Genomic DNA, 23,499 nt, shown 5'->3' with positions numbered 1-23,499 from the left:
CGTGTCTGTAGCTTCTTCAGGTCTTGTTTAGGAAGCCAGAGTGTTGTGACAACAGGAGTCAGCAGGAGGCTGGCGGATCTTTGTGAGTTCAAGGCCAGGCTAGTTCCGGGACAGCTAGGGCTGTTACACAGAAAAACCCCCAACTCGAAAACCAAACCAAACCAAACAAACAAACAAACAAACAAATCCAAGGGAAGTGCACTTGCATTTGATTTTTCTGAATGAATTATGTAACCAAGTTAGATGTGGTAGCTCATGTGGTAATTCTAGCACTGAGGAAGGAGAATTGCCATGAATTCTAGGATAGTCTAAGCTATAGGAAAATATTTTTTTAAGAATAAATAAAAAGTAATAATAAAGGAATGTTAAAATTTTGCCTTTTTGGTTTATTTCTTAGATAGCAGACCCTACATTAGCTGAAATGGGAAAAAACTTGAAGGAAGTGATGCGGATGCTGGAGAACAGTCAGAGGTGAGCATGTAGGCCACGTTGGAGTGTGTCCAGCCGGTTTTGAATCTGGTGGTTCTAGTTTCTTCCTGTTATAACCATTTCCATCTCTAGGATGTCAGATTCTGTTGACTTTAAAGGTACAGATACTGAGTAGAAGGTGCTTTGCAACCAAAGGATTTTGAAATTTTAGGAAGGACCTTTCAGTTCTGCCACTTTAGAGTTTTGTTTATGGAGTGCGTTAATTTTAATATTTAAATACTTCTCAGTATAGATGTTGTCGCATGAGGATCAACTGACCAAGTCGTTGTGGAAGTGGTTGTTTCACGTTCTTTTCCTGAAACTCTCAAGTATCTCTGGGTTCTAGGGAGATGAAGTGAATGTGTTTAAAATCTTCATCAGTCTCTGAATGTTTTAGGTAAAGCCACATGTTCGCATACTCATATGTTAGAAACTTGATTGGTTAAACATACAGTGAACTCTTTCTTTCCTTTAAACCAGAAGAATAGAAGAGGAAAATGGAAAGAAGCCAGTATCAGAGGACATTCCAGGGCCACTCCAAGGCAGGTAGGTGGCAATGAGGAACAATACCTTTAGTTAGGATATACGTTTTTCTTAAACCAAAATTTTACTTTACTGTTATTTTCTTACAAGTTTACTTTGAATGGGTACCAAGATAGTTTAAGTGGTTACTCAGTAGGACATTAAAAAACTGGCTAGTTGGTGATAATAGTGAGCTTACTAGCTTCATTCTCCCTCAGAATTGTTTTTGGTCATTGCCTTGCCTTCAATTGGTGACAGTCTTCTGGTCTCAACCTTCTGAGTACTTGATTATGGGCGTATCCCACCATACCTGGCTCCCCTTTCAGAACTATATCCCATTCATGAATTCATAGCTATAACTGGGATAGCAAACTAGTTCATTCTTGAAACCTGTAATCTTTCTTGTAGACTGAATTATATTGTGGGAGATATTTTAATTTGGTACAGTTTATGATTTTTATATACTAGTAAATGAGCCAGGCAGTGGTGTATGCCTTTAATCCCAGAAGACAGAGACAGGCAGATCTCTGAGTTCAAGGCCAGACTTGTCTACACATGGAGTTCCAGTACAGCCAGGGCTACATAAGAGACCCTTGTCTCAAAAACAAAACAAAAATGAAAAACACATACTATAGTAAATGAAAGGAAAATGTCAGCTTTAATCATTGCTGGAGTGATTAATTTGTTTTGCAGCTAAAGCAAATTTATCAACTTCTTGTGGTTTAATCTACTTGTGAAAAAGAAATACCTGGCTGTCATTTTCACAGGATGCTAGCAGATGATCTGCAATTAAAATCCCAGCCCAGCTTCCTTGAGGCAAACCATTTTTCTTTTATAACCAGGAAACTGCACTTAGGTCAACAATACAACTCCCTTTAACTGTTCTTTGACCTGAATATAAATTGTACAAGATTACAAAAGAAAGCATTGAGGAAGTTATCACACCATACAGCAAATATCATGCCCAACACTCCCAGATGTCATGTTTTCAGTTGTTCCTGCTTGTAGCATGAATCCTAATGATTTGAAGTCCTCTAGAACTTTTACCACTCAGTAGGAAGTAGGCCCCATCTCCTATCCCAGGTGTGAAGGGACAAGGACTTGTTTATTTTCCTAATTACTCAAAAATTTCTCTAGACCTCCCAAGAACATCTGGAATTCTCAGACTGGCAGTGCATTAAAAACACTGTGACAGTGGTCAGGAGTCTAGTATTTGAAGCTAGTAAGTGCTTTACAGGCACTGTCTGATTATCTCTCTCCATTCTATAACTCCTGGGCTCAGCCACTTTGGACCTCCCGCTCAAGGTCCCACGGATAGCAGCCAAGTGAGCCTCAGCTTCCCCACCCTCCCCCCACCTCTGCAGTGTTAAAGGATCACAGCATTTCAGGTTAGCACCTTGGGTGAGATGAGTGTAGAGCATTGTTTTGATGGCGCTTCTTTTACTTTTTGCTACTATTTTTGTGGTCTTTGGGATTGAACCTAGAGTTCATACATGCTAGGCAAGCTCTTTACCACTCCCCACTATAAATCCCTCCAAAGCTGGTGCTTTTTTTTTTTAGGAGAAAATTTTTATCAACACTATTCTTATTAGTATTTTTACATTTTATACACCATAAATTGCCTGCCATTTCATACTGTTGTAGTCATTGACATTTTTATCCTGTTTCCATCTCATATACTAAGCACGTCTTGTCTATTAGACTCTATTATACTCTATTCAGACTCTAAGCAGATCTCAAATTTTCCAACTTGGATAAGAGTTGGAAATAAATGATTACATGTTTAAGGCTGTTGATTCAAATGGACCAGACTCCAGAGTCTTGTCAATAGAGAATTCTTGTTTGTTTTATGGTCTTCTAGCATTTTATAAAGACTGGCTCTTTTTCCAATTTTTTCCTAGACAGGGTTTCTCTGTAGCTTTGGAGCCTGACCTTGAACTAGCTCTTTTAGGCGAGGCTGTCCTTGAACTCACAGAGAACCACCTGCCTCTGCTTCCCGAAGTGCTGGGATTAAAGGTGTGAGCCACCACCACCCTGCTTACAAAGACTGGCTCTTATACTTATTAAATAGTCTCTGCTTTTCAAGAATGAAATGATTCATTATAGAAATATAGCTAGAGCAAGACTGGAAATACTTTCAAAAATAAAACTTAAAATTTGGTCAAAGAATAGGTAAAGTTATAATATTTAAGTGTTGTTGAAAATGTATAAACTGCTCTTAATATTCTTTGTCTTGTAGCTAGCTACCAAATGTTTAAAAAGGAAAAAAACAAAAAAAAAACAGCTTCAAGTTAGTTTGAATGAGGGAAATGGTTGGGAGATGGAGGGGAGGGGCATGCATATGTGTTCTTTTCACCCACCTAACTCTTTTTTGTTCTGCAGTGGACAGGATATGGTGAGCATCCTCCAGTTAGTTCAGAGTCTGATGCATGGAGATGAAGACGAGGAGCCCCAGAGCACCCGGTAACGCTGCAGTTTTGGCAGTTTATCTTTGAAAGTTTGTTCTTGGCTAAGTGGTGGTGGCACTTGGGAAGCGTGGCAAGCAGATCTCTGATTTAGAGGCCAGCCTGGGCTACAGAGCAAGTTACAGGAAAGCCAGGCTACACAGAGAAACACTGTCTGAGGAAAAAAAAATCTGTTCTTGATTCTGTTCTCATGAGTGGCTCAAGAAAGAAATTTCATTGAGTAATAATTTCACTAAGAGTTATTTTGAGCCTGGTTGGTGATGGTGCATGCCTTCAATCTCAGCACATGAAGTGAATTGAAAGTCTGACAAATTTCTGTGAAATACTGTTTAATTTTATTTCCTTTTCTATGCTTTGGTGATAATCAGTTCTTAATACTCCAATGACTTTGATTAACAGAATCCAGAATATTGGAGAACAAGGTCACATGGCTTTGTTGGGTCATAGTCTGGGTGCTTATATTTCAACTCTGGACAAAGAGAAGCTGAGAAAACTTACAACCAGGATACTTTCAGACACTACCTTATGGCTACGCCGGATTTTCAGGTAAAGGTGTTATGAGCTAGATTTTGTTGCAGTTGTTTTTTAAGGATTCATTTATTTACTGGGAAAGGTATTATGAGGGAGATGTGTTTGTTTGTTTAAATTTGGGTTTACTTGTTTGTTTGTGACGGGATATCTATGTAGCCTGGCTGTCCTGAAACCTGCTGTGTAGACCAATCTGCTTCAAACTCCCGGAGATCTGCCTACCTCTTCCTCCTAGTTGCCACAACACCTAGCTCTACTTTTTTTTTTTAACATGTATGTGTATTTTGACTGCATGTGTGAATATGCACTACATATGTACAGTGTCCAAGGAGGCCAAAACAGGACATCAAATCCCCTGAAACTAGAGTTCCAGATAGTTATGAGCAGCCATGCGGGTGCTCTCCAGTCAGCCTTACAAGTTTTTAATTCCTGATAAGGGTGAGTCAGAATCAGACATGGATTGTGAGCAGTGTTTCCATGATGCCTCATATGGATTTGACTCTTTGCTTAACCTCTTCATACCTAGGTTTTGCCTTCTTTTTTTTGGTTTTTCAAGACAAGGTTTCTCTGTAGCTTTGGAGCCTGTCCTGGAACTAGCTCTTGTAGACCAGCCTGGCCTAGAACTCATAGAGATACGCCTGCCTCTGCCTCCTGAGTGCTGGGATTAAAGGCGTGCACCACCACCACCTGGCCTAGGTTTTGTCTTGTATTAAATGGTGAGAGCATAAATAGCTATTTCATTTGAGGATTAAGTGAACATGTTAATGCTTCTTTTATTTCAGTCTTAGTGCTGAAACTCCTGTCATGTCAGTCTTTGGCACCAGCCTTCAGGAGGAACAAGCGAGAGCCATTATCTTCAGGCTCTTATTTCTGGGGACTTTAGTCTTTGTTTCTATAATTTCTGTTATTTTGTTTCCAGAGCTAGGTGTGGATGCTGGGTCTTTGCTTCTCTCCTTTATAACCTGCAACTACAGTGAGTAGCAAGATAATGAAAATGAAAGGGAAAGGGGTTCCTCACTGTGTCCCCTCTGCCTTGTGTAGGAGTAGTGTCTGTGAGGAAAGAATTGCTTTCATGATTTTATATGACTAGAAATAGAAGTATATTAATATGCAGCTGGAGAGGTGGCTGACTAGTGAAGAGAGCACTGGCTGCTCTTCTAGAAAAACCCATATGGTTGTTCACAACCATCTGTAACTTCAGTTCTGGGGATCTGATGACTCTTCTGACCTCTTTGGACACTACACACATGTGGTGCACATACATACATGCAGACAAACACACATAAAAACAAAACCTTTTTAAAAATTAAAAAAGAGTACATTAACATATGTGATCTCTTAATAGGTATGAAAATGGATGCACTTACTTCCATGAGGAAGAGAGAGAAGGACTTGCTAAGATCTGTAGGCTTGCCATTCATTCTCGCTATGAAGACTTTGTAGTGGATGGATTTGACGTGTTATATAACAAAAAGCCTGTCATATATCTTAGTTCTGCTGCTAGACCTGGCCTGGGCCAATACCTCTGTAATCAGGTAATATTAAAACAGGTGGTGGTTGTTGTTAACACCCCATTTCTTCATGTGTGCGTATTTTTATATGTCTGTGTGGAGTAGGTACATATGTATTCATGGAGGCTCAGGGTTGATGATGTCAAGGAGTCAGCCTCAAATATTCTTCTTTCTCATTCATTGAGTTAGGGTCTCTTAGTCAAATCCAGAGCTTGCTCCGCAGATTCCGACTGTGCCTTCCAGAACTAGAATTACAAGTGAATGACTACTCCCACCTGGCATTTACATAAGTTTCTGGGGATTCAAACTGTAGTCCTTTCATTTGTGCAGCAGTGCTTTGCCTCTAAGCCATCTCCCCAGTCCCAAAGATAAATGCATACTATTTTATTTTTATTTGTATGTATGTGTGTGTGCATACACATTTGTATTTGCATTTATGCAGGTTACTACTGACACCAAAAGAGGGCATCACATGCCCTAGAATTGGAATTACAGGTGATTGTGAACATCTCACTATGACTGTCAGTAACCAAACACAGATCACTAAGTGCTCTTCACACCTGACCCATCGCTCCATCCCCCAAAGATAGATATTTTAACAAATTTCTCATGTGACTTTGTAGGCAGAGGCTGCTCGTTTGTTTCTCGGCCTCCCAGACCCAAAATAATTATACAGAAACTATATTAATGATAACGTTGCTTGACCTATTAGCTTAGGCTTCTTATAAACTAACTCTTACATCTTAAATTAACCCGTTTCTATTCTCTGTGTTGCCAGGAGGCTGTGGTTTACTGGTAAGGTTCTGGAGTCTGTCTCAGCAGCTACATCATTTCTCTCTGACTCTGCCTTTTTTTTTCCCCTCTATTTCTGCTTGGAATTCCTGTCTTGCTCTATTCTGAGCTGCCATAGACCCAAAGCAGCTTCTTTATTAACTAATAGTAACAAAGCACATTTACAGCATACAGAGGGAATCCCACATTATGGCTTGTTTTTCTCAAACCCAAGGCTTCACACGTGCTCAGCAGGGTCTGTGCACACTGATCTACACCTGCAGCCCCAATGCTTTATGTTATTTTTGGTTTTTCAAGACAGGGTTTCTCTGTCCAGGAGCCTGTCCTGGAGCTAGCTCTTGTAGACCAAGCTGGCCTCGGACTCACAGAGATCCACCTGCCTCTGCCTCCTGCGTGCTGGGATTAAAGGCGTGCACCACCACTGCCCAGCATTTTTTTAGACTGTTTTTGTTTGTTTGGGGTTTTTTTCTCCTCCTCCTCCTCCTCCTCCTCCTCCTCCTCCTCCTCCTCCTCCTCTCTTCTTCTTCTTCTTCTTCTTCTTCTTCTTCTTCTTCTTCTTCGTCCTCCTCGTCCTCTTCCTCCTCCTCCTCCTCCTCCCCTTCCTCCTCCTCCTCTTCTTCTTCTTCATGTGGGTGTTGAGACAGGGTTTTTCTGTGTAACAGTCCTAACTGTCCTGGAATTTGTAGACCAGACTGGTCTTGAACACACAGAGATCCACCTACTTCTGCCTTCCAAGTGCTGGGATTGAAGGTATGTACCACTACTACACAACCTTTTAAACTTTTTTAAAAAGATGTTTTTATGTATGTATGTCTGTCTTTAAGTGTATATCAGGTGTATACTGGTGTCTGTGGAGGTCTGGAGCTGATTTGCAGGTGGCCGTAAGCCACCTGATGTGGGTGCTGGAAACCAAACTCATATCCTCAACAAGTATTTGTAACCACTGAGCCATCTCTCAAACCCCTCTATTTTTTAAACATTTCAAACATATAGATGCATTTTTCCAGCTACTGTTTGTGTCAAGTTGAAAAAAAAGATTATTTATATATATTTTTTGTTATACAAACAATGCAGCACTGTAGGCTAGCAGGGTGGTTTGTTCACTAGAGCTCATATAGGAAAGCCTGATACACTGGCATGATTATGTAATCCCAGAATTACCATGGTGAGATGGGATCTGGAGACAGGAGAATTGTCCAGAGGCTCACAGGCTAATTAACCTGGAGGAAGTAGCAGGACACAAACCAAAAAAGAGATGCTGCCTCAGCAAGGAAAAGGAGAGAATATATGCCCCATCAATCAAAAAATTAAAAGAAGAAAAATTGTTCGAGCCTAGACTGTATAGTGTTGCTATATCTCAAATGTTATTAGTCAGGCAGCAATGGTGCATGCCTTTAATTCTAGCACTCAGAAGGCAGAGGCAGGCAGATCTCTGTAAGTTCAAGGCCAGCCTAATCTACAGAGCAAGTTTCAGGACAGCCAGAGCTGTTACGTAGAGAACTCCCCCCACAAAAAAGTTACTGTATTTAGAAATAATGTGTAATAGATAAATTCAGTGATTTCGAGTACCTAAAGACAACCAGTACTTCAAACGGGATGTAGCTGTAGCTGTATTTACATGGTTCTATTGAATTTAGTTGCCGTTTTGGTTTTTTCTTTTTTTGTTTTTTGAGACAGGGTTTCTCTGTAGCTTTGGAGCCTGTCCTGGACCTAGCTCTTGTAGACCAGGCTGGCCTCGAACTCACAGAGATCCGCCTGCCTCTGCCTCCTGCGTCCTGGGATTAAAGGCATGCACCACCACCTCCTGGTTGAATTTAGTTGCTTTTATAACAGGGGTATATCTTGTTTTAGCAGTTACCAGACTTACCTAAATTGTGTATTTACAGTTACCAAATGTTCAAAAGGATATATATGAAACCATTAATAGTAAAAAATTTGTAGTTTACAGGAGGCATTTTCACTTAAAATGTTTTTTTTTTTCCCCTGTTGGTGATACTGTAAATTGAACTTGTCCATGAACGTCAGTCTCTCTTTCTCTTGTACTTACCCATACCTCTTCCTTAGCCCCCCCACCTCCTTTTTCCCCTCTTTGAGACAGGGTTTTTCTGTGTAACAGTTCTAATTGTCCTGGAAATCACTTTGTACACCAGGCTGCCCTGCAACTCAGAGTTCGCCTGCTTCTGCCTCCCAAGTTCCGGGAGTAAAGGCTGCGCCACCACCACCCAGCTTCCTTAGCCCTTTTAAGACAGTCTCACTGGGCTTGTTGGTGTGCACCTGTAATTCTAGAACTTATAAAATAGAGGCAGAAGGATGGCCCAGATGTGGGCCACCATACCCAGATTATCTTTTTTTCCGGTGAGATCGTACCATGAGTGTAGCCCAGGCTGGAATCATTTTGTAGCTTAGGGTGTCTCTGAATTGGCCATCCTCTTCTTTTAGCCTCCCATGTGCTAGAAATTCAGGATTTACTTTGTTTATTTGTTTTGTCTTTTGAGACGGGATATCTCTGTGTAACAGCCCTGGCTGTCCTGGAACTCATTCTGGAAACCATGCTGGCCTCAAACTCATAGATCCACCTGCCTCTGTCTCCCAAGTGCTGGGATTAAAGGCGTGTACTACCACTGCCTGGCTAGGATTTATTTTTGAAGTGAATCTTTGTTTTCCTTTTTTTTTTCCTTTAATACTTTGAGGAAGGGATGAGGTGTAGCTCAATAGCAGAGCACTTGCCTTGCATCATACACCCTAGTCCAGTCCCTGGCGGTGTCAAAGGAAAACGTACTGCAGAAAGTCCTTTCTAGAGGAAATGTGCGAATGAATTACTCACTGCGTTTTACGTTTTATTCTGTACCTGTTTGCAGTTCCTAAAACTACAAGCTCTGTGCTTGGAAACTAAATATTAAGAATATAAAATTTGACAACTTTCTCCATCCATGGCATTGACTTTGCTTCTTGTAAGCAATATATTTCTGCTAATCCATATTTATTACTTTTTGAGGGTAGGAGAACCCATAAATAAGACCCTCTCTGAACATCTGGGAAAAGAATCTCAATCACCCTCCTCACCTCAGAATGCAGGGTGCATGGTAGTTTCTTTGTTTGGAAAAGAAGTATATAAAGCATTTGTTAAGTCACCGTTTGGGAGTGAGAGAGATTAACTTTCCAGATGTCCTTTAACATGATGTATTTATATATTTATAAACCTGAATTCTTGAGGGGCGGTTGTTGTTGTTTTGTTGTTATTTTAAATCTTTCTCTTGTTGGTTTTTCTGTTTAACTTTGGAGCCTGACCTGGAACTTGCTCTGTGGACCAGGCTTGTAGTGGGGAGGCCACTTGTTTGTTTCCCAGCTGCCCAGACTCTCGAAATAACCACACAGAAACTGTATTAATTAAAGTCACTGCTTGGCCCATTAGCTCTAGCTTCTTATTGGCTAGCTTTTACATTTTAATTTAACTCATCTCCATTAATCTGTGCATCACCATGAGGTCGTGGACTACCAGGAAAGTTTCAGCATGTCTGTCTCCAGCAGCAGCTCCATGGCTTCTCCCTAACTCCTCCTTCTTTCTCCCAGCATTCAGTTTAGTCCCTCCACCCCCGTTTCCTGTGCCAGGCCCAAGACAGTTTCTTTATTAACCATTGATATTCATTCACAGCATACAGAGGGGAATCCCACATCACAGGATGGCCTCAAAACTCACAGAGATCCGCCTGCCTCTGCCTCCCAAGTGCTGGGATTAAAGGCGTGCGCCACTACCACCCAGGCTTTTCTTTTAAATTTTAAAGGTAGGGTCTAACTAATTGTGTAGCCCAAGCTGACTTCACACATGTGATCTCCAGACTCAGAAATAAGATAACAGACATACTCTATTATGCCTCACTGAGATTCTGTTTTTAAAGAATAATTTTGGCTTGTCTTTGTTGTTCAGTCTCTCGCCATCATAAGTAAACAGTGTGTTTCTTCTTGCAGCTTGGCTTACCCCTGCCTTGCTTGTGTCGTGTGCCCTGTAACACTATGTTTGGATCTCAGCATCAGATGGTGAGTACTTGGTTTGGGGTTTCTATGGTAATAATAGAATTAGATTTTGAAAACCATTTCTTTCTGAGGTTCTGTTTGCTGGCCTCCAGATAATTACTAACCTGTTAGTTGTTAGTGCACCCATTGTGGTGCACTGTACACTTGGTATTTGAATGAAGGCTGACCTGTGTAGCTCTAAAGGAGTCGTGTATTACTTCATCACCTTCTCTTGGGTGATGGGAGGGAGGTTGTTTGGTATTTGAGCCCCTTGTGCTGAGAATGTTCTCTCTCCAGCCTTTCACCATCACTCATCTAAGCAAGCGTGAGACATTTTTGTTCACACTCAGAGGTCTAGCTAGTCATCACTACTATCTGGATTTGAGTGGGCATATCTTCTTTCATTTTTTGATTTGTTAAGATCTTCCTGGGAAGCCCAGGCTGACTTCAGAATTGTGATCTTCCTGCAATGTGAATAGACAGATTTTGAAATGAAGTCCTTCAATGTAATCTTAGGGTTGAGTTGTGATCATTTTTTACCCATATAAGATAAACATCTTGATACTGAAGACAGAAGAAAAGGAATAAACTCTGAGATTCTTCATTTCAATTTTCAAAATAGTTTTCTTGTCTGTTTCTGTGGGAATGAGAGAGTATTTTCTTTAAAAGCAAATGTTTAAAACTAGGAGTATTGGTCTTGCATGTGTACAGTTTTTACCTTTAAATCTCTCTCTCTGTTTTTTTTGTTTTGTGTTTTGTTTTGTTTTTTTGAGACAGGATTTCTCTGTAGTTTTTGGAACCTGTCCTGGAACTAACTCTTGTAGACCATGCTGGCCTCGAACTCACAGTGATCTGCCTGCCTCTGCCTCCCAAATGCTGTGATTAAAGGCATATGCCACCATTACCCAGCCCTTTAATCTCTTTTAATTTTTCTAATTAGTCTATAAGAAAAATTTATTTTGTTGTCTATGATTATGGAAGGCAAAATTTGTTAATAAAAATTTGAATATGCTGGGCGGTGGTGGCACACGCCTTTAATCCCAGCACTCAGGTGGCAGAGGCAGGCAGATCTCTGTGAGTTCAAAGCCAGCCTGTTCTACAAGAGCTAGTCCCAGGACAGACATCAAAGCTACATAGAAAAACCGTCTCAAAAAAAAAAAAAAAGCCCCAAAATCAACAACAAAAAATTTTGAATACTATGAAATTTTTATAGGAGGAATACTTTGGAATCTTTAATATTAATAATGGAAAATAAATCACTCGGTGATATCAAAGAAAGGTCAAGGTCTCTTCTTGGAAAGGTTATAAATGTCATTCAGGTGAACATTTATTAATATTCTAGGAGTAGTCTTTTAAACAGAGGAATTCAGGCGAGAGGTGGTAGCACATACCTTTAATCCCAGCAAGTGAATTTCCACATAGCAAGTTCCAGATCAGCAGGGCTGTATCCTGCCTCAAATAAAAAGAGTTCAGAACTCTCAATTCTGTAAATCACAAGAAAACTATAATGTTTTTTGAGTTCTTCTAATATGCATTTTGTCCTGATAGCATACAGAGGTTTTAAAATACTTTTCTTATATATGTTAATAAGACTGAATATATTTTAATGTTTTAAGGCTGAAATTCAAGAGTAAATAGTTTTCCTAACATGAAAAAATATCTTATTTGAGTTATTTATTTTGATTCATCTGTGCTTTCAGTATTCACAATTTTTCACTGGGCATTAGCTTAGGTGGAGTTCTTCCCAACATGCCTAGAGCCCTGGGATTGAGCCATAGTATCACATAAAACCAAACTGCTGCACACCCGTGATGAGGTGGAACAGAATGAGAACTTCAAGGCCAGCCTGGGTTGCCTGAGCTTGCTGGGTGTGTGGGCAAATGGATTAATTGTTAAAGTGCTTCCTGAGAAGACATGAAAACCTGAGTTCAATCCCCAGAACTCACATGGAAAAAATTCACTAATATTGTAGTTATGGGTTTTAAAAATATGGAATTTAGCTGAGTGTGTTGGCACATGTCTTTAGTCCTCTCACTCTTAATCCCAGCACTTGAGCAGCAGAGCAGGTAGATCTCTATGAGTTCAAAGCCAACCTGGTTTACATAGCAAGTTTCAGGCCAACTAGAGTCATATAGTGGGACACTGTCTCAAAACAAACAGAATTCAGGCCAGGTATAGTGGTTCATGCTTGTAATCAATCCTATTGCTGGGGAGGTGGAGTCAGATTGATGCAGCACAAATTCAGATATTAGGGGGTGAAAGCTGAGAGATCATAGAAGCAGTGCAGGTAGCCAGTAGAGAGTTCAAACAAAAAGGGCAGTCCTGTCCTTAGACTGTATCTCCCGACTCATCTGTCTCCACCAAACCTCAAACTGCATCTGAGCTTCTGTCTCCTCCCACTTTAAATTCCTCTCTCTGCCCAGCCATATCACTCCTGTCTCCACCTCCCTAGTGCTGGCATTAAAGGTGTGTGATCCCAAGTGCTGGGATCACCTTTGTGTGAGCTCTGTTTCTCTTTTGGACAGATTCAATCTTGCTTAGCCCAGTGTGACCTTGAACTCACAGTGATCCTGTGTCTCCTGAGTCGTGGGGTTAAAGGTGTGTGCCACCACTCCCTGGCCTTTAGTGGTTTTTAGTTCTGCACTTTCAGGCAAACTTTATTTGTTAAAACACAAACAAAATATCACTACAGGTTAATCCTTGGGCCTTGCAGTGTGAGACCCTGTCTCAGAACAATTGTTCTTGAGGAACGGTGCTTTGGCCTCCATACACAAATGTGCTCTAGTATCCATCCATCCATACATGCATGTGCATGTATACACACCACATACACACAAAGTCGTAATTTTTCAGTGTATACTTTATATACTGATTGGCTCACATTTCTGTGATTTGTTTGTTGGTCCTAGGACATTGCCTTTCTTGAGAAACTGATCAAAGATGACATAGAAAGAGGAAGACTGCCCTTGCTGCTTGTTGCAAGTGCTGGTAGGTATCATACCCTAGTATGTACAAGGGCACTGAGTGCTCGGCTGAAGAGACAGGGTCTTGTTTGTAGTGTTTTATCAAGATGAAGTCTCAGTTCTTTAGCCTAGCCTTCTTACAAGGCCATAGTAATCCTGCCTTGGCCTTGTAAGAAGTAAAACGCCAGGCCCCATCAAGGAGTGACACACTCCTGGAACTGATTCATGAACCTAATAAGGTTTCTAGATTTCTATCTAACAATAAACAATTAGAAATTGAATTTAAGGCCAAAAAGATGGCTCAGTTGATAAAGATGCTTGCCACCAAATCAGATGACCTGAGTTTCATCTCCTGGTGAAAGAACAGAGTCCTATAAGTTGTTCTCTGACTTCATTACACTCTGCGACATGCGTGTCTACACATACACACAAAATAAATGTAATAAATAAGAAATTTAATTTAAAATGTCTTTTATAATACCATCAAAAAGCATAAAAATGGGGCAGCAATATGGCTTAGCAGGGAAAGGTGCTTACAGCCTGCTGATGTATACCTGATATCTTAGTTAGAGCTTCTATTGCTGTGACAAAATACCGTGACCAAAAGGCAAGTTGGGAAAGAAAGGGTTTATTTGGCTTATGTGAAGGAAGTCAGGACAAGAACTCAAATAGGGCAGGAACCTGGATGCAGGAGCTTATGCGGAAGCCATGGAGGGGAGCTGCTTACTGGCTTATTGAGCTCACCTTATAGAACTCAGGACCAGCAGCCCAACATGGGCTGGGCCCTCTCCCATTGATGACTAATTGAGAAAATGCCTTGCTTCTGGATATCATTAAGGCATTTCCTCAAGTGAGGCTCCTTCCTCTGATGACTCTAACATGTGTCAAGTTGATCCACAAAGCCAGTTTGCCTGATAACTCCCTAAACTCACAGAAAGGTAGAAAGAGAGAACCAACTCCACAAAGTTACCCTCTGGCTTCCACATCGGTACCATGGAGTGTGTGTTCCCCACACATCTCACATGTGTATGCACAGGTTAATAAAAATTTTTAAGAAAACTTTATAAGTAAATTTTGAAAATATGTGTAATATCTGTGCACTTAAAAGTATAGCATATTTCTGAAAGAAGTTTAAGAAGGCTCAAATGTACTATAGGCTGTGTCTCTAAGTCATTTCTCCCTAAAAAAGCCCTTTCACAATCTCTGTGTATCAAGTTCCAGGACAGCCAAGGCTACATAGCAAGGTCTGACCTCAAAACATACAAAACCAAAAAATAATAATAAAAACTTGATTCAAGGCCCTGGAATCAGTCCCCAGCAACAAGAAGCTTTTATGGTGGTGTATGACTTTAATTCCAGCACTAGAGGTGTTTAAGGCTGGCCTGGTTTGCATAGCAAGCTATAGCTACATAATAATGTAGACTCTGTCTCAAACAAACAAAAATAAAAGGCCCTATTAAGAAATAAAAGGCAGCATGGAACCTCACACCTTTAATCCCAGCACTGCACTCAGGAGGCAGAGGTGGGCAGATCTCTTTGAGCTCCAGGCCAGCCTGGTTTACAAAGTGAGTTGCAGAACACCCAAGGCTGTTTCACAGAGAAACCTTGTCTTGAAAAACAGAAACAAAACACAAACAAAAAAGAAGAAATGAAAATCAAGTGGTAGGCTGGGAGAAGTATTTCAAAACACTTTTTTTTGGGCAAATGACTTACATCTAAAATACATAAAGTTATGTTGCAGTTCAGCAGCCAGCGTTCACCACAGAAGACTGCTAGGACGTGGGTTTGAGCCAATAGACAGTCTTAATTAGCCAACCAGAAACCACACTGGATCTTCAGGATCCTAGTATAGCTCACCTTTCTCACCTTTATTGGGGTGAGCCTTTAAGCATAAAAACCATGTTCTGGATTGACCTATTTTAGTTAAAAGAACAGTTAACCAGAAGCAGAACTATAGAAGCTAAAAAAGCAAGGTTTGTACATTTAGAGACTTTCCCAGAACTGTATGGACTTTGATGGGTTAGGTCTTTGTTTTAGTTTTGGCAGCTGGTACTATCTGCATGCTGTGTTTTACAGTCTGAATGGCACATTCATCATGGAGTCAGTTGTGCTAAGGTCTGGGGCCCCATTGCAATAACGTGAGAGACAGCTTTAAAATAAACCGCATTTGGATGAATACTTCACCAAAGGGCATATAAATACTTGAAAAGATGTTTGATATTCAGTAGCATTAAAACAATACAGTTCAGCTCCATGTTGGTATACACTTAGATCATAGTTTATAATCCCAGCACTTCAGAGGCTAATGCGTGAACATCAAAAGTCAAGGTCAGTCTGAACTAAATGGAGAAACCACAGTAAGGTCTGGAGTGTAGTTCAGTGAGTTGGTAGAGTGCTTGTTAGTGTGTTCAAAGCTCTGGGTTTGATCCTTAAGTATAAGTGAACCAAACGTGGGTGGCACATGCTGCAGTTCCAGCATTCTGGAGGTATAGGCAAACAGTTTGAAGTTCAAGGTTGTCTGTATAGTGAGTTCAGGGCTAGGCAGTCTCAAAATTATAAAATAATAAAGTACAACCATGTGAGAGCCCGAGATATAGTGCAGTGATGGAATGTTTGTCTGCTATGCCTAAGATCCTGGCTCCAGACCCCTGCTGGGCAGAAAGTGCCTAATGCTAAGGATCAAGCACCTACATACAGTCCTGGTCCACATGTCTACTCACCCCAGATAAGGATCCCACTACAGACAGGGATCATCAAAGTCCAGACTGATTAGGGTTAGTGACGGGCAGAAGTGACGGGCAAAGATGGCTCTATCACCAAAGCCCACCCCAGCATGGATAACAGCTCACAAGGCTAGGAACTTAGAACACACTGCACAGCCTACAAACATTTCAACAGGTTATGGGTCCTGGGTCACTCAGATTCACAGTGACCATCAATAAATTTTAATGAGAAGAGGCTTTTCTAAATACTGGTGCTGAGGCATGGTGGTGGTGCACTCAGTCCCAGCACTCGGGAGGCAGAGGCAGGTGGATCTCTGAGTTCAAGGCTAGCTTTGTCTACAGTTTGAGTCCCAAGATAGCAAGGCTATACAGAGAAACCCTGTTTCAAAAAACCAAAACCAAGCAAAACAAAGCAGAAAAAAAAAAAATACTGGTGCTAGGTGATGTGGCACCAGGGCTTGAACCAAGAGCGCACTTCCGCGCAGCAGCTGCCCATATCAGCTCAGTGTTTATGAAGACAGCCCTCACAAGATTACGTGTGTTCTGCCTAGGTAGAGGCAGGGTCTTATTTTAACATATATGTCTTGCAGTTGTCCTCTTTTTGAAGAGAATAAACAAGTTGATTTGATTACAGAGGCAGAAATAGCAGCCTTGAGGCCTGTTATTTTGCAAGAACTGCAAATTTTACAAGCTCAGTAAATTTAAGAATAGTCTTCAATGTCTGTGGGGGGAAAAGATGTGGGCTGCTAGGGTACAGCCTGTACAAGTTAGGGACTTACATGTTAGAAGCATGTGTTGCTTTTTGGTTTCTTGTGAATCATCACAGGTTTGTCCTTTACAGGAACGTCAGCTGAGCTAAACCTCTTCTAGGTGGCTTGTGGTAGAGGCATCTTTGTGGTTTCAATTGTCTGAGTCTTCTTTTGCAGTTTGGCTCTGCTTTTCTGAGAGGCACTCTCAACTTTTAATGCTTACTCTGGCAGGGAAGGGCCTAGTGAGTCATGTCAGTTTCAGGGACTTCCCTGCAGCTCTTTTGAGTGGTTTACCTTTTTGCTTAAGAAGGTTCTCTGAAGGCTAGAATGTTTCAATCTTGGAAGAGACTGTTACACAACATCGAAATATAAAATATTTCAGCCATTCTGTAAATCCCTTGAGCTGTTTCTCAGAGAGCCAAATGCAAATCCCTGTAATTCACTCATCCCACTACTTAATAAAGGAGAAATGAAATGATCTCCACACACAAAAATGTCTATGCATGTGTTTGTTCATTAACAAGATAACTTGAAAGTTTTTCACATGGATGGGCAAATTGGGGCCTATGCCTATAGTAAAACACTAATCAGTAAGTATGAAGTGTTGATGCTTACTGCGCTGTGGAGGAGTTTGAAAGGCATGCTGATGCACAAAGAGTTGCATGCAGTATGCATTGATTGGACAGAAGAAGACTTGAGTGGCAGGAACAAGTCAGGGTTCCTGCATCCTGAGTTAGGAGGAGAGTGGCTACAGTGAGGAGGGAACTTTTAAGGTAGGAGAAACAGTATGATTGTGACATTAGTTACACATTAATCAATTTTCACTGAGCTATACTTTCCTTTGTTTGTTTGTTTTTTGAGAGGGTTTCTCTGTGTAACAGCCCTAGCTGTCCTGGAACTTGCTCTGCTCTGAAGACCACGCTGGCCTTTAACTCACAGATCCCCCTGCCTCTGCCTCCTGAGTGCTGGGATTAAAGGTGCCACCACTGCCTGGCTGAACTATGCATTTATGATAACGGGCTTATTACAGATGAATTATATTTTAACCGAGCTTCCTACAAAAAAAAAAAACCACTTAAATATCCACCTTATTGCCGTTGGAAAACTGTTGCTTCCTGCCTGACTCACCTTACTGTATATTTAAAAAGAAGCACAAATTGACTCAGTCAATTTATACTCAGTCACTTTATAGACTAAAATCTTGTGACTGGGTGACCTCCCATTGTGACCCATTTCTCCCCTGAATTCATGCCCCCAAAGCAGACAATTTGAAAGTACTCTAATAGTGACCCGGTCACTAAACACAGCCCTGTACTTGCATCTGAATAGAAATATTACAGTTAAGTGTTTAATTTAGTAACCTAAATGTGTGGTATACATGATAGTAACCCTGGTACTGGAGGCCTGGTATACATAGCAAGTACATAGCAATGCCTGGTGTACATAGCTGCTTAGACAGAGACCCTGTCTCAAAAAACAGAACCAAATTTTAAAGAATAAATAGAAGGTATTTTTTTTAAAGTTTGGGACATGTCAAGCATAGTGTCACACACCTTTAATCCCAGCAGCACTTGTGTGAGTTTGAGGCCAGCCTGATATGCATACTGAGCAAAAATGAAGGCGTAAGTCACAAACAATGCCACACCAGTTTGGAATTATGATAAATAGGGTGGTATTTATTTAAAGGGGAAAAAACTTACAGATCACTGTCCCAGGCAACAGCCCTCTATGCAACCAGGAAGGGAGTCTAGTCACTGGCGGAGCAGGAAGTGAAGAGAGAGAGGAGAGGGAAATGGCCGCTTTTTTAAAGGGAGAGAGACCACGCCCAAATGAGCTGGTATCTCAGCAGCTATAGGTTGGAGGAGCAGGAGGACCTCCCACAACACCTCCCCCTTTTGTTTAAATAAGAGAGTTCTAAACCTACTATGAAATTATATACAATAAGTACAAATATCCTATTTTAACTAGCTTAGGTCTTGTATAATAAATAACTTGGCCAAGTCATGAGAGAAAGTAACTACATTTATATAGTCTTCAACCCCATCAAAGATCTGAGAAGGGAAATAATGTTACCTGGGTAATTAGGAAGTTCAGTAAAACAACTTCCAAAACATGCAACAAATCACAGAGACAACTAGCTACCTGGGCAATCACTCAAAGTCACGTTAGCAGCGTTGAAGCAACCAACTTTGGCTAAGGCCTAACATAACTGACATACCATTTTCAAAGGCAAGCAACTTTTCAAAACTATCTTACCCTGTCTTGGCAGGATATGACAGTCCTGTTTTATCCATTGATGCATGCTCTGTATCTCTGTCAGTGGTTGAGGTATGGGCATTTCTTTGCCCAAAGACCAGTTCTGCCAAAAAGAAAGGCTCCAGGTGGAGTGTCTTTGGTGCTCAACATTCTCTCGGGAATAGAGCAGTGTTGCCAGGAGCAATTGTGTCTTGCTACCACAAAACTCTGAGTTAAAAAGGCCATTTTCTACAGCTCTTTGAAGAAGTTGAAGATTATCTATCTATACTGAGTATAATCTCTATATATCTAAGGAACCTGATTAGTCTAATTATAAATGACAAACTTAGATGACTATTAATCTATATAATTCTCAATATCTATCTAACTTAAAGACTAAGAAAATAAACGACTGTGAAACAAATGAGGACAATGACCTCCAAATATAAACAATGTACAAATATACATTGCAGTAGGTAAATATATATCAATACACAAACATTACATAAGTATCTTAATCATAGGTAGAAATGTACACTGCAATATGGTAAATATATACAATATATATATCAATAGAATATATGTCAATACATAAAAAATGTTTTAAACAGAGGTAGAAACATGCATGTATACAATAGTCAATATAATTTAACTTTGTATCAATATACAAGAATCAATACCAATATATTTGTCTAAAAATAGTAACTCACAATTATAAATCTATTATCCCATCATCCCTTTTTTTTTCCCAAAATGATCCCTGAGCTTATAAAATTCCTCGCCCAACCCTCAGTCATATACTAATTATAATCAACCCCTAAATGATGTCCCTAAACCCAAGGGCAAACTTTACTGGGAGAGGGGACATCGTCCTCTAGAATTACTTCCAGCTGTCATGGGGGCGACATTCTTTTTGGGGGATCCTGTGAAAGTAAAATGATGGTTAAATTTCAAGATCAATGTCTTTTAAAATTGCAAATAGTCTCTGAGTATTTTGTGCAGGTCTGGCCAAAATGTTGTATAAGATGTGCTCCATTTCAGCTAACCAAGTTGGAACTGTCTTGTGCAGCTGGTACCCAAAGCAGGTCTTGTAGTAGCGCTATCAGTATCATGACGTCATATCAACCAGGTGGAGTTGTTGTTATGGGGCCCCATCTTCTTCCTGGAAACTTCAAATGTCACTTCAGGAAAAACTCATTGTTCATTGTGAAAAACTTAAACATTAATCATATAGACATATATGTATATATTCACTGAAAGGCATGATAGATATATTCAATGAAAAGTATGATAGATATGAAGAAAAGCAAAGATGTTTTCTAAACTCATATTTCTTTCTGTCCCGTATCATGGCTCTTGACATGAGACAGAAACTCCAGAAACTCTGGGTTTTTCTCTTACTAACAGGCTTGGAATTGGAGAGGGACTGAGCCAGAGTCCAACTTCAAAACCAGCTTTATAAATTTAGAAATATGGTTTAATATTACTTACACAACTCTTTCAGTTTTCTTGATATTTCCTATTGGGCAGGTATTTTTCCATCTGTCAGTATCCAAATATCCAGGGTCCCTTGAATTTTTCAAAGATGAGTGTTTTCCTGTGGAGATAAGAACAGAACCCTGCCCCCATTCTATATATTTTTCTTACCACCTGTATGAATATCATCATTGTGGATGAGTTGTCATTTCTCCTTTCCAAGAGGTTTCTCCTTTTCAGATCGAAACTTTATTAATTTTGATGGTATCCACAATTTTTCTTCTCCTGTGGAAACAAGAGCAAAACCATGACAGGGTTACATAGTACGACCCTGGGAGGGGGGAGTTTGTGTGTGTGTGGTGTGTGCCTTGGGTACAATCTTTGTTTAGAAAGGGTCTTTCACTGGCCTGTAGCTTCAGGTAATACTAGGCTGCCTAGCCATCAGGGCCCAAGTATCTGCCTATCTCTGCCTCCCACTGGGATGTGCTGCCATCATGTGTGGTTTTTTAACCTGAGTTCTGGGATTGAGCTCAGGTCTTCATGCTGTGGGACAGGCACTTTACTCGACCATCTCCCCAGTTTTCCAGCCCCTTTTTCCTGGCCTTTAACTCTGGTAGCCAAGGATGACCCTTAACTTTTGGTCTTAGTGCTAGGATTATAAGCATGTGCCACTATGCCTACTTTATATGGTGCGAGGGAGCTGTTCCACAGTTCTCTATGTGCTAAGCAAACACTTGACCAGATAAGCTACACTGCCAGCCTACGTTACCTTTTCTTAAGACCATGGTGAGGATGTAGAAGTTCTTACTGGTTGAGCTTTTAGTAACTGAAAATTTAGGACATATGGGGGAATATATGGCTGCATGTTTTACTTAAGTTCTATCTGAAAAGGAGTGTGCTCAGTAAAGTCTATAGAGTAAATTACTGAGGAATGAGCTCCAAGTCTTTGATTTATGTTTAAGTAGTTTACAAAATATATCTTTTATAGTAACAAAGAACCTAACCTGTGTGATAAAAACCCAGACTCATATTACATTTTTATAAAGGAGACACCTAAATCAAAATAACTCAGGATGTGGAGATAAATCAGTGAGAAAGGATATTTGAGCAAATGTCAACAAAAGTAGTCTACCTAGAATAGTAAGTGTAAAATAATTCACACTGACAAGATGTATTCTGAAAGAGAAAATAGTTGTAAGCACTTGTGGACTGAGCTCTGAAATTTCTAAAGAGAATGCTGATAGAATGCAGGCATAAATTGGCAGTTCCACAGTCTTGATGGCAGGCTTGGCAGTTTCCCATGACTTAACAAATCTAGTGGTTTAAAAAGCCCATACATAACTTCAGTTTAAAATTAAATACTTACAAAGAAGGAGGCACATTTTTCAAAACTTACACCAACCAACTCACAAATGTTAATTTGAAGTCATTCCACAAGGAAGATTTCAAGGTCGGGGTGCAGTGCTGCTTCAGTCCTGTGTGGAGATAACTCCCTCACTGTGAAGAGTCAGAAGGCACTGGGTTGCTTATTAGTGCTCCTGTTTATTTTATAGGATCTGCAGGAGTTGGACACACAGACAAGATTGGACGTTTGAAGGAGCTCTGTGAGCAGTATGACATCTGGCTTCATGTTGAAGGGTAAGTACTGGTAAGATCAATTCCATTTTGGTCTTCATGGAGAGTGGACATCCAGACCAAAGATATTTATCATTAAAGGTTTGGATTACAGATGACAAAATTACCAAATGAAAAGGAGATTTTATTGCTTTGTTCATCTGAGCTTTGTACGTCTGAAAAGATCAGTAGTAGGACTGGCGCTAAGCATGGTGTCAACCAGAATTCCATACATTCCTCTCCACTTCTCCCTAGTCATGATCATTTGACTTTATTTCCTATATTTTGGCTCATGGAGAGACATTTCCTATTATAGTAAAAAGTAACTGCAGAAATCCTAACCACCTTTCCAACTTCATGTTCCATGAGTTCCTCTGATAGTTGAGGTGTTTTGAACACTTCTAAAGTAGGTAAGTGACTCCACCTGAGCTCATAGTTTGGTAAAGGTGATAGGGTCATTTGACAGAAGGGCTCAGGGTGTCTTCAGGGAGAGAAGGAGCAGGTGCAGGGCAGCGAGATTCCCATGCTACCACATTGTCCAAGATAAGGATACTTTTATCTCACATCTACAAAAAGAACAGTGACTGAGGAAGAGTGGCCATAAAAGATACAGAATAGTGTATGCATTGTCCTAAATAAGCAGAGATAGCCCCCAAAGCATGTTCCTATTAAAAGTGTATTTTGAAACGTTAGAATTTTTGTAGTTCCCATCTTTTGCTTTAATGAATGCTAATGAAACAAAAGACATAGGTGGAGATGATTACATGTTGCCTTACGACAGCACAGTTTGATTCTTTCTCTTGTAGAGTACCTGCTTAGGAAATAAGTAACATTAACTAATTTGTTCTTAGACTGGTGCTTTTTCTTGCAGCGTGAATCTGGCAACATTGGCTCTAGGTTATGTCTCCTCGTCTGTGCTGGTATGTTGTTGGTTTATTGAACATTGGTGGTGATATTCAGTCTCTGGTGGATTTCCATAGTTTGCACAACTACAGGAGGGACAGTATTTTCATGTCCTGGTTACCTAATGAACAAACCTCTCTCCTTGGTAGGCTGCAACCAAATGTGATAGCATGACACTGACTCCTGGCCCGTGGCTAGGTTTGCCAGCCGTTCCTGCAGTGACACTCTACAAACATGATGATCCTGCCTTGGTGAGCTGACTGTCTGTCACTACAGAATGAATGCTATTCATAATTGCCTTCTGGGATAGAATACAGAGAAATGTAAAGTTTTTTCTTTTCCAAGACAGGGTTTCTCTGTAGCTTTGGAGCCTGTCCTGGAACTAGCTATTGTAGACCAGGCTGGCCTTGAACTCTGCCTCCCGAGTGCTGGGATTAAAGGTGTGCACCACCACCACTTGGCTTCTGTTACTTTTTTTTATTCCTTTTTTTTTTTTGGCAAATGTACAAAATAATGGGTTTCATTATGGCATTTTCATG

At 40.4% G+C, this 23,499-nt stretch overlaps 1 protein-coding gene across 3 annotated transcripts in view; it reads left to right on the top strand.

Moving 5' to 3' along the window:
- The window catches only part of Pdxdc1 (pyridoxal dependent decarboxylase domain containing 1), a 57,576-nt gene that overhangs the window by 14,248 nt on the left and 19,829 nt on the right, over positions 1–23,499 (top strand). The window contains exons 3-12 of one of the 3 annotated variants that reach the window (XM_041676000.1): positions 398–471; positions 949–1,014; positions 3,373–3,453; positions 3,855–4,001; positions 5,329–5,518; positions 10,253–10,321; positions 13,207–13,285; positions 21,997–22,081; positions 22,929–22,977; positions 23,110–23,211. In XM_041676000.1, the coding sequence (XP_041531934.1) occupies positions 398–471; positions 949–1,014; positions 3,373–3,453; positions 3,855–4,001; positions 5,329–5,518; positions 10,253–10,321; positions 13,207–13,285; positions 21,997–22,081; positions 22,929–22,977; positions 23,110–23,211 (942 nt within the window). The remainder of the gene's footprint in view (positions 1–397; positions 472–948; positions 1,015–3,372; positions 3,454–3,854; positions 4,002–5,328; positions 5,519–10,252; positions 10,322–13,206; positions 13,286–21,996; positions 22,082–22,928; positions 22,978–23,109; positions 23,212–23,499) is intronic. The other 2 variants (XM_041676001.1, XM_041676003.1) reach the window with 2 other exon arrangements.

Source organism: Microtus oregoni, unplaced genomic scaffold (assembly GCF_018167655.1).
Source record: "Microtus oregoni isolate MIOR12 unplaced genomic scaffold, Mior012 000027F_ref0000203, whole genome shotgun sequence".
NCBI classification, from domain to species: Eukaryota; Metazoa; Chordata; class Mammalia; order Rodentia; family Cricetidae; genus Microtus; species Microtus oregoni.
Note: the sequence above shows the minus strand (reverse complement) of the source record. Positions and strands in the feature narration are given on the sequence as shown.